The sequence below is a fragment of the Camelina sativa genome, chromosome 2 (assembly GCF_000633955.1).
Source record: "Camelina sativa cultivar DH55 chromosome 2, Cs, whole genome shotgun sequence".
Lineage (NCBI taxonomy): Eukaryota > Viridiplantae > Streptophyta > Magnoliopsida > Brassicales > Brassicaceae > Camelina > Camelina sativa.
In genome coordinates this window covers 19,245,854-19,256,867 of record NC_025686.1, presented here as the reverse complement: position 1 = coordinate 19,256,867, position 11,014 = coordinate 19,245,854, and the positions used below count along the sequence as shown (strand labels likewise).

The following is an 11,014-nucleotide window of genomic DNA, read 5'->3' as shown; positions in this document are numbered from 1 at the left end:
GAAGTGATGAGATTACGAGTTTTGTTTGAAGAATTGAAAAAACCATTTCAATGATGCTAATAGTTAGATTACATTCTACTAAGAACGTTGATACTCTTATTACTCATCACTCACACGCACCGATGTCAAGCTGGAGGAGCTTCTACACGGGTTTGATCGTTATCGATATCGAACACATAAAAGACTACTGCATACAAAGCACTACTGCTTGCAAGATGATTTGGTTGAGAATATTTGGGCAAAATTTGGAGCAAATCAGTATTAAAATTAATCATTCTCTCCATTTATAAATTGCACTTCTGTTGTAATATGTATTAATGTTTTTATTATGTTTTGTATGTTTGAAAATTAATTAAAATGCATTATTTTCTAATTTTATAAAATCTTAAATGTTTACATATTTATACCACTTCTATTCTAATTAAAATTTTAAAATTTTAAAAAACAATATTTTCAAAAATAAAAGACCCAAAATAACAACCTACCAATAAAGGAAAATTTTTTATCTAAAAGATTATGGGTTCTTATATTTAAAAAAATACACAATTAATTCATATAAAATTTAACAACCCCTCTACTTAGAGACTACCGATAAACTTGGTCTAAGATCTACTATGAACGGCCAAACAGTGAAAATAAAAAAAAATATACGATTTGAATACATTAATAAAGGCCATTTTAAACCATTCATTTAATTTGTTTTTAATCTTTGATTATTAAAATATTTTTTCAGGTTTTATGTGTAGAAGTATCTAGAATTAGTTAGAATATGTTTGAGTATATTTCTCGTAATTGTCTATTTGTGTATATTAGCTAGGGAACTAGGTTAATTAGGTTTAGATTCTCCTCTACATATTAGAAACATATATATCTTAACCTTCGTGATACAATTCTTTCAATCTCTATCTCTCATCATTCTCTATATTAATTTAGGAAGGAGACAAGCATGGATTGGGACCCAAATGAGCGCGATGAACCTCCACTACTGGTAAATCGATTTCGGTGTTTACTTTTAAGATTTCTTTGGGAAGCATTTGAAATTTATCTCTCAGTAACTCTTGTTTTCCAAATATGTTAATATATGTCTTCTTTAATTTGGTCAGATATCTGAAACGGGTGTTACTTTCAAATGTTTTCAGAAATTCTTGAGCCATATGAGGAATATGAATACTCCGTTATTCTCAGGAGGCGCAAACCCCTTGGATGCTAATATAAACGGGTGTCCCCTCGATTTTAGGATGGATATTGCTGTGCGTTTCTTGGTGGCAACAAGTTGAGCGTGGAAGAAATGTGAAGACATGGATAGAGTTTGAAAATGTATTCAGGATGCGGTATCTTCCACCGGAGGCTAGGGATTCCATTGAGCTTCAGTTCTTTAAGCTAGAACAAGGGAGTAAGTCCGTTTGGGAGCAGAGCCGTGCCAAGGTATTCTGATGCCGTAGGCCAAAAAAATGGTTTATATATCAATAATATATTTAACAAATATTACTATTATATATATATATATATATATATATTAGTGTTTAAATATTTATAATAAATATATAAAATTTTAAGTAGAAGTTTACAGTTCCAGAAACAAAAGCAATTATTAACAAATAAGAAAAAAGTATGAAAAACAAATGAAATATAAATATTAGGTTGATATATCATTTAATATAGTTATAGTGATATACAAAATGTTTTATCTAATATATAGAAATAATTAAGAAAAAAGTTTGAAAAACAAATGAAATATAAATATTAGGTTGATATATCATTTAATATAGTTATACAAAATGTTTTATCTAATATATAAAAATAGTTAAGAAAGTTGGATGAAGATGAACAAAGAAAGACGGGTTAATATATAACGTTTTAGTTTTCTTGTACATACTTAGAAATTTTCTATATTACACGTTATACTATTTACTTTGTATTAGTCTCTCTCTAACTTAACTTGCTAATTCTATATAATAATACATATATCTGATAGCCATTATCAACATATATAGCCTCATAAAGTTTCCACAAAATATGATGCCGTAGGCGAGAGTTTCTAATCTCGTAACGTAGGCACGGAACAGAGTATGACTCCGAGTTTGACTCCGAGTTTTGCAGGCTTTTATGTTTTCTTCGAGAAGATTATGACAAGGAGCAAGCTGATATTCGTAGGTTTATAAGGGGACTGAGACCCGACATCCGGACATATCTACTCGGTGTAGAGTTTCAACGGCTAGAAGATGTTGTCGAAAAAGCTATTCTGATAGAAGAAAGCATTCAAGAGGAGCAGGGATTATTTTTAGGCTCCGTCACTACCTTGTTTATCTAATATTTTATATGTCTTTAGATGAATCTTTTGATGGTATGAAAAACTCTCGCTTTTTGTTCAATATTCAACTGTGTTACTATGCAATAGCTTAGCTAGCATATAGAAGAGTGCATCATTTGCCATTTGATATACACATTTTAGTAGAATAAAAGAAAAAGAAAAACAAAGTCTGCGTTAGGTGCAAAGAGTATGTAGTGGATCAGTGGTTTTTATTTCTTGCAACCAAATATTGAATGTATGACAATGGTGTTATAAATCTGTTTGTTAAGTGTGGGCAAACAATAAGTTGGAAGTGTTTTTAGCCTATAACAAATGATCCATATTCGATTGGTTTCAAATTATACTTGCCAAAATACAACTCTCCCAATTCTTCATAAGAGACTAGCTAGGTACTAAGTGACAAGTCATTCCAATTAATATACTGTTTATGTTTAGTTTTATGAGTACGACAATTACCTTTACCTTGAAAACAAATTCAATTCCGAGTGATGATTGGTATTTTCATAACAAATGATTACACACCAAAAAAAAAAAAGATGTCACACTATACAAATAGTACCAATTACAAGCAAATACAAAGAGAGACCCACTTAGCTCATGGTCCTAATGTGCATATCTTAAGGCTAAGTAAGCTCCAAACAAAATCAAAGAATACTGCACTAACGCTGCCACAACTCTCAAATCTACACGCACTGCTTCAGGATCTTTAGACCCGAATTGGTAAACCGTAGTTATGGAACACTCTGATCCTACCGTCCCAAGTTGCTGTCACAATCACAAGCCCCCACAGGTGAGGCGAAGAGGTATTAACGTTCTGGCACACACTCCTTAAGAGCCTCAACTTGGATCTACTGCTGACTGTAGCTGAAACCGCTGCTGCAGCCGCACCTGCCACTCCAAGCTTCTCTTCTGGCCACGTTGTTGCTCCTTTGATTGGAGATAAGTAGTCCATGGGAACCGGGAAATGAGCAAACGTTTTTTCCAAATCTGCTATGAAATTGTCCTCCTTCCCCTGCTGGCCTAGCCAAGGTATAGCCACAGACACATTTTGTGAGAGAAACCCCTCGTAAGATCTAATGGTTTTTGGTTTCTGAGAAGAAGCCTTCTTGTTGGGTTGAGAGTAGTCCCAAACATGAATGCCTGAGTCTTCTATTGTTGAGACAATGTGTTTCCCATCAGATGTGAATGAAGCAAATGTTGGACTCGTCAGTGTTGTTCCAAGACTTGAAGCTGCAAAGATATATATACACCATAAATAAACTCATAACAGCAACACCTATATATTGAACGAAAGACGAAACCTTTTTTAAGCTTGCAGATTGTATCCACTCCGCAGATTATTCGGATTTGAGAATCAGCAGAAGTAACCATCAGTTTGTCCGAATCACCAGGAAAAAACTGAAAACCAGTGATTCTTTTGCTAGGAGCCTTCTTCTTCCCATGTAAACTGATCTCTCTATCCAGTTGCAGCTGGTTATCTGAAGTTCATGAAGATGATTCAGATATCAAAACACACAAATGGTTTTACTTGCGTGTTTGGCAATCCGAAAAGTTAAAAAAAAAAAAAAAAAAACGTACCAATTGTGTGATAAAAGCGACATTCTCCAGTCATAGAACCTACTACCGCACCCTTAGCATCAGGTCGGTAGCACAAAGCTGTAACAATCTCTCTTATATCAGTGTAGTCAACAACTCGGAAACGGGACACATCCCATATTCGGACTTTTCCATCAATCGATCCACTTATAAAGTAATCGTCATCCACAGGATTGAATGCCACACAAGTCACTGTCACAAAAGGAAGAGAGAACGTGCGTAAGAAGACATACCAAAAACAGAATTGAAGAAGGCAGATAGAGAAACAAACTCACCAAAGCTCTTATGAGAGAAAACTCTGATGCATTCATCAGAAGAACCAACTCGCCACAATCGAACAGTCTCGTCCACTGAAGATGACAGTAGAAACTGCAGTGCACAATCACAAGTTGTTAATTAGTTCCATCATCTCATCTTCTTACCATTAAAAGACAAAACAAAATGGGAGAGTAATTTACCCCTTTCTCCGACCAAGAAAGATCCAAGATTTCACCCTTATGTCCTTGGAACTCGTGCTGAGGGGTTTCAGATATACTGAAGACTTTTGAGGGCAACACAGCGCAAGTCGATTCTGACTTCTTCCTCAACAACCCTCTGCTGCTCTTTTCAACCTTGTCAGTCTCAGTCTTGAGAGGCTCAATCTGAGACTTGTCATTCATTCCAAAATAGACACAACTAGAGCTTGAATCAGACTCCACCACTTCAAACTCGTTGTCTCTTCTCTCGTCTTCCGTTATGTTCCACACTCGCACAACACAGTCTTCACCAGCACTAGCTAAGTACTTCCCATCATGTGAAAACTTCATCACCACAACGGATCCGTCATGCGCAGAGAACTCTTGTCCGATACAAAGAGACGAAAGCTCCTTGAACTGCTTTTTAAAAGACTGAACTCGAGTTAGTTGCCTCCGTACCGATGATCCCATTGACTCACCATCAGTGCACTCTTCATTTTTGTCGAGGATATGAGTTAACACACCTAACTTCTTTAACCAACCTTTAGCTCCTCCCTTCTTAGGCGAATCTTCATAACGACTCATGGGAGAGTTCTGGAAATCTCCATAGCTACCAGACCTACTCGAACCAGATTCACTCAAACCCTCAGCAATGCTACTACTATTGCTGGAATAATCTCTCGTCAGCAAAATCTGATCATCAAAGTTCTTGGCACGATTCTGAAACGAACCTCTGAAACTAAAGGCCTCAGCCAAAGAAGAAGTTGACAATGATGAAACAGAGGAAACAGAGGATCTAGAGGATATAGATTCATTCCTCAGCAACTTCTCATCCTCCTCCTCCTCCTCCTCCTCATCATCATCCTCCTCGTGATTAGTTTCAAACACAGAGTTTAACTGTTTTGAAACCGGGACATGGTCCGAACAAGAATCTCCAAGACGATCAAGATCAAGATCAAGGTCAAAGTTTCTTTTTTTGAAACTAAAACCCATAGATTGAAAAAACTTTAGGCGACGGTTATCAACACTCTCAGGATTCATAGTCCAGAGATCTAAATCGCCAGTTGCTTGAACAAAATCATCGGCGGCGACTTCAGAGTTACAATCAGAAACAGATGAAACCTCTTCACGGGCATCAGCGAACAATTCTTCCTCTTCCTCCTTCCCTCGGGTACCCATCATATATAGCTTCTGCCCCCAAAAAAACACACACAATTCACAAACAAAAAAAAAAGTCAAACTTTCAAAGACAAAAATGTTCGAAAAGTAGAGAAATTTTCAACAATGGTTTTCGGATTGAAATTGAAACTAATCTAAACCAAAAGGGGGAAGTGGTCAGATGATAAAATCATTAAAAATCAAATATGATCAGGCAAAAAAAAAAGAAAGGAGATTGCTTTGGAGTAAAGCAAAAGAATAAGACAACAGAGAAGAAGACGAAGAGTTTATGGGAAGAGATGAGATAGATTTACTTACATTCTATTACCAGATTCAAATATTATGCTCTCTATTCTTATAAAAAAAAAAAAAAAAACACTAGTGTTGTCTTTTTGTCTGCATCGAAACGAACGGTTTTTAAAATAAATAAAAAAACCCAAAACCTCCTTGCGAGAGAGAGAGAGGGGTTCAAACACACACAAAAACCCAAAAAAAAATAAGGTTTGATTTTTAAGAGGAGAGGAATTTGGAAAGTTGAGAGTTTGTTTCTTCCATTATTATACGAAGAAGAAGAGAGAAGGAAAGGGTACGAAATCAAATAAATTGAACAAAGATCCTTTCCTTCTTTTGTCTTTTTCTTCTCTCTTCATTTCCTTTTTACATATAACTCTCTTAGTTTTGAAATGGTCAAAACATTGTTTACACTTACTTAGTCAACTTTTAATCTTCTAATCCTACTTTTATTTCAATAACCATATGCTGATTTTTTTTTCTTTCTTTTATCTACATTTGATTTGAGCAGGCCGGCTCAAAGATGGCACCAAAAAAAAATATGACCCCTCTTCAGATTTTAAGATATGGACTCTATTGCATTTATGATAAATGAAATTATACATCTTGATTTAAGAAAATTGATGTTTTTCATTTGTTTTTTTTTTTTGTTTCCACATTTTGATTTGGTCGTAGTTTGTGTTTAGTTCTTGCCTGAGTCAATAGCCTCATATATGTGACCCACCTACTCACTAAACAATTAGAAACGAGGTGATGTTATCACAACAAATGGATTAAATTCCCCATTGTTTTATTTTGGTTATATGTGTCACCTAATTATTCATTCATACACTAACAATAAACTTGGAAAAAAGAACCACTTAGAAGTGGGCCAGTGATAGGATGGATTTCGGGTTAAGGGTGAGATTCCCAATACTTTCGGGTTCGAATCCCCATGACTGCAAATACCTTAATTGGCCACTGCAGAAAAATTTAACATTAGGCTGCATAGCCTCCAAGAACCACTCTTACCGCCTTCGAGACGCACACCAAGCCTTCGGGCTAGTGGGCTAGTCAGGACCTACTGGATTTTGGATAACTGGATTAAAAAAATAAAAAAAACTCAAAAAAAGACCTTATCACAAAATATGAAAATAAAAATAAAACAAGAGAAAAAGACACACTAACGATAAACTAATTATTTAATAATTTTTAGGAGGTGGGAACACGATTTTGTCAAGTTCCCTTTTGAGCTGAATACATTACCTCACGTGTGCTAAAATGTCTTTGTTAAATTCATCAACAACACCACCAAAACAAAATCATTAGATTTAATTCTCAATATCGGTTTCGTTTAGCTTTCATTGTTGAGTGAAAAGGAAATAAGTCCGATACCATTGATGTCCAATAGCTTTTCAAAGAAGGAGATGAAAGCGAGTCCAGGAAGGTCGGTGGGTGGTACCGCTCAGATTGCGGCCAATCTTCCTAACCGCGCGCGGGCCGGGCCAGTTTCCTGATATGTAGAGAAGACAATCCCCTGAAAATGACAGTATAAGTTTACAGTTTACACATACTTTTAAATTTATGGTTTTTTTGGTACTTAAATTTAGATTGTGTATTGAAAGACCATAAATGCTTAGTCCTTGTAAAATACCAAAGAAAAATACTTATCGTTGCTTCGGTGAAAGGCTTTCAATCGCATTTGGTTATCGTTGCGTCGTTCATTGCCGTTCCCGTTTGACAACATTTATCTTTCTCTTTGGTTATACACAATCGACAAAACATTCTGAGAGTTGGGAATGCAATACGGGTCTTGTCTAATCTAGGCTTCACCATGACTCTATAAGTGTCATGTAGGAGAATCTTCAAAATCGTTGATCACTTCATTAAATCCAAAATCGTCAATCGATGGGCTGATTGTTCTTTGCTTTCATGTTTTTTTTTTTTCTTTTTTATCGTTTTTTTTTTTAATTACAACTGACGTGTCAGGGCAAGACTCTAATTCACTTAAAACAATGACCTCTCTTTAGTGCTACATTAATATTGAGGACCACCCATCACGTTGAACCCATCATAATGAACACCGACGATCAGTGTTATACTTGCTAGGAGTAAAGACCGACCGTTACTAGTAAACCATAAATACATAATTGCTTTGATTTCACATTAATAAAGAATCTATATATCAAAAAACAGTGTATATAAATTTCTCTTCCCCAACTATTCATTCAAACCCTAAGATTGCTCACTAAACAACTTTTGTTGTAACCAGTTTTGGGATTACACAAAATAAGAAACTAGGAGACCACAAACGAGATCAAATATGAATTAAATAGAAGCCCCAAACAAAGAGTAGAAAAGGTTTGACTATGCGATGGGATGGAGACCAAATAACACATTTTCTCTTGTTGGGATTCAACGTCTGTATAGAGTACAGACATGTTGAACGACTGATGGCATTTGTCATTGGATTCCACATTCCAACTACTACTCTGACTCGCATAATACACATACCTTTGTCTTTGTTCTCTCCAAGTTTTCATTGGTCTCCATTGATTCCAAATATGCGGACCTTGTGCATGTGTGGGAATTTTGCGACCACCATGACAAATACGGCCAGTGTGTTGAGAAAGAGCATCGGGTGCTGATAGTCTGTTGTGTGAGAGGCTATCAAGTACCTACATGCAAAAGTTTTATCAGATTTTCAGTTCACAAAGATCCAATCTTCATGCAAAACAATTTGAAGTATTCAACAACATTCTTTAAAAGAGATTCAGCAATCTCACGACATACCTTATGCCTTGTATGAATGTCTAGACCTAAAATCTACATCTAATGTTCTAGGGTACTAGCTAAAGAAGCCTTTTATAACAAACTGATATGAATCATAATGGCGAACTTCGATCCAACCCTAATCAGTGAAACGGATTTGAACACAGAAAGTGAAACTTTTGAAGCGCACTACTCAACAAACAGAAATTCAACATGAAGAGACTGATAGGGCCTGCTGTAAATGCAAGAATAATTTATTGTCATGCCTAAATGTAAACTGTATAGTAATAATGCCAATCAGATTGTAAAAAAAAAACAACCGCTTTGCCATAAAATCGAATTGCAACTAAACAGGCAGGGGGTAAATTAAGCTCGTTGAGAGCATCTCTACATAAACTAGAGGTAAAATGAGCACAGAAACAAAAGAAAAAAAAAAAAAAAAGCATCTCGTTTACAACATTGGAAATCGCTAGGAGAACACAAGTATGGCAAATCAAAGATCAGTACATCTCCTACACATAAAACTTAAGGCAAAACAAACTGTAACATAGCCATTGAAAATGAGCCGAGCCATTCATTTCCCCATTTTGAACCTAATGATGAAGGTAAAGAAGTAAGATCGTCGAGATTTGAAAGAGAAAGGGAACTTACAAGACAACAGGAACAACGGTGAGAAACTTGCGATTACGTGTAAGCTGCTTGCCATTATCAATCTGTTCCCACCAAGTCAACCTATTATAGATTCCTTGATCATCCCCAAACGGTGTTCCCTTCTTCCAATGGAACGAATGATACGTGACCTAGAAATTACAAATTTTTCAAATCTATAAATCAACCAAACAAAAAACAAAAAAAAATTGGAAATCAAGAAATCAACAGATCGGAGGAGGAGAAATACGGTGAAATGAGCGAGGTGAACGATGGTCCAAGCGATGCCAGGAGAACAATGGAAGACGGAGAGTACGAGGAGCCAAGAGAAGAAGAGGATGAGAATATAAGTAGTCCAAACACCAGGATACGTGAACCACTCCGTGTTCCGATTCACATCCGTCGTCGGAAGTGCTCTAACGTACATCGCCGGAGATTCGGAGGATCAGAGGAGGAAGAGATCGGAGATGATGATGATGCTGATGAATTGAATCGTACAAACGGAGGAACAAGTTTGTTTCTTTTTTGTCTCTGCGTCTTTTCTTTTGGGCTCTTTCTGGGCTTTTTATTTTCTTCGATTTTTGTTTTTTTCATATAAAGAAATTTAAAAAGCATTAAATTAAAATAGGAAGGTGGTTGGATGGCTCACCGATGTTAGCCTCACCGCGTCGCTCGATAAACCACGACGACGACTCATGCTTTGTTTTTTTTTTTTCCTTTTTTTAAAAAAAAATATTGGACTTTTCTTCATTGGCATCGATCGGATATATAATTCGATTATGTACACATTTTACATTTTCGAAAGTATTAAAAAAAAAATTATTTATTTTTGAAAATATTCGTTTCAATTGATTTTTTTTTTTTTGGTAAGGGAGGGGCGTTTTAATATTCGTTACTATAGTTAAATTTGGAGAAACCTTATGACCGTATTCGATATGATTTCTTGGAGGATACACTTATAGATGTTGGATTGTCAGATGTGTGGGTTAGATGGATCCTACAGCGTGTTACGGGTCCAATGATGCATGTACTCTGGAATGGCGAGAGAAGAGAGGGTTTTAAGGCTTCTAGAGGACTGAGACAGGGTGATTTCTTGTCCCCATATCTATTTGTTTTATGCCTTGAGTGGTTGTGTCATCAAATTGATAAAGCGACGGCTAGAAAGGAGTGGAAACCGATTCGTCTATTGCAAGGTGGCCCTTTCCTGTCTCATATATGCTTCGCAGATGATCTGATCTTATTTGCTGAAACCTCGGTTGCACAAATCCGTGCGATAAGACGTGTTTTGGAGAAGTTTTGCAGTGCATCAGGGCAGAAAGTAAGCCTTGAAAAATCCAAAATCTTTTTCTCAGCCAATGTCTCTCGAGAGCTAAGCAGACGCATTAGTGATGAGAGCGGCATCAAATCAACAACAAAATTAGGCAAATATTTGGGAATGCCAATCTTGTAGAAGAGAATGAATAAAGAAACCTTTAATGAGGTCTTAGCACATGTATCATCAAAGCTGGCGGGTTGGAAAAATCAGTGTTTAAGTTTCGCTGGTAGGATGACACTCACAAAAGCAGTTTTAACATCTATTTTTGTTCATACGATGAGCTTGATTGCCATGCCCAAGTCCCTCTTGAATGAGTTGGAGAAGGTTTCCCGATCGTTCCTCTAAGTAGTACACGGGAGAAAAAGAAACAACACTTGATCACCTGGGAACGCGCATGTTTACCAAAACATGAGGGTGGTGTTGCTATTAGACGAGCATGGGAGATGAATGTTGGCGTTACTGGCCAAGGAGGGTTGGCGGTTATTGCAT

The 11,014-nt window shown here is 36.3% G+C and overlaps 2 protein-coding genes and 1 long non-coding RNA gene across 4 annotated transcripts; 1 reads left to right on the top strand and 2 right to left on the bottom strand.

Moving 5' to 3' along the window:
- Positions 823 to 2,384, top strand: LOC104729689. Its single transcript, XR_758328.2, has 3 exons — positions 823 to 988; positions 1,140 to 1,425; positions 2,101 to 2,384. It is a non-coding gene; the product is annotated as an uncharacterized LOC104729689 (long non-coding RNA).
- LOC104729678 (WD repeat-containing protein 44-like) lies at positions 2,840 to 6,153 on the bottom strand. Of its 2 annotated transcripts, none has more exons than XM_010448649.2 (6): positions 5,839 to 6,153; positions 4,366 to 5,553; positions 4,183 to 4,276; positions 3,890 to 4,099; positions 3,613 to 3,789; positions 2,840 to 3,541 (listed from the first exon to the last, which is right to left on the bottom strand). In XM_010448649.2, the coding sequence occupies exons 2-6, from the start codon at positions 5,542 to 5,544 to the stop codon at positions 3,018 to 3,020; spliced, it is 2,184 nt and encodes a 727-aa protein (XP_010446951.1). In that variant the 5' UTR covers positions 5,545 to 5,553; positions 5,839 to 6,153; the 3' UTR covers positions 2,840 to 3,017. The 2 variants fall into 2 exon arrangements, with proteins under 2 accessions (XP_010446951.1, XP_010446958.1); XM_010448656.2 differs by having other exon boundaries at positions 4,366 to 5,550.
- LOC104729670 (ORM1-like protein 3) lies at positions 7,934 to 9,755 on the bottom strand. Its single transcript, XM_010448636.2, has 3 exons — positions 9,461 to 9,755; positions 9,214 to 9,362; positions 7,934 to 8,468 (listed from the first exon to the last, which is right to left on the bottom strand). Exons 1-3 carry the CDS (start codon positions 9,635 to 9,637, stop codon positions 8,330 to 8,332), a joined length of 465 nt encoding a protein of 154 aa, XP_010446938.1. The 5' UTR covers positions 9,638 to 9,755; the 3' UTR covers positions 7,934 to 8,329.

Bases quoted from the DNA above. Each gene is read 5' to 3' on its own strand.
- LOC104729678 (XM_010448649.2), bottom strand. From the start codon at position 5,544: ATGATGGGTACCCGAGGGAAGGAGGAAGAGGAAGAATTGTTCGCTGAT. The intron at 4,277-4,365 runs GTAAATTACTCT...TGTGCACTGCAG, and splicing joins TTTCTTGGTCGGAGAAAGGG to TTTCTACTGTCATCTTCAGT. The intron at 4,100-4,182 runs GTGAGTTTGTTT...CTTTTGTGACAG, and splicing joins TTTCTCTCATAAGAGCTTTG to TGACTTGTGTGGCATTCAAT.
- LOC104729670 (XM_010448636.2), bottom strand. From the start codon at position 9,637: ATGTACGTTAGAGCACTTCCGACGACGGATGTGAATCGGAACACGGAG. The intron at 9,363-9,460 runs GTATTTCTCCTC...TGTAATTTCTAG, and splicing joins TTCACCTCGCTCATTTCACC to GTCACGTATCATTCGTTCCA. The intron at 8,469-9,213 runs GTAAGTTCCCTT...TTTTGCATGTAG, and splicing joins ACCGTTGTTCCTGTTGTCTT to GTACTTGATAGCCTCTCACA.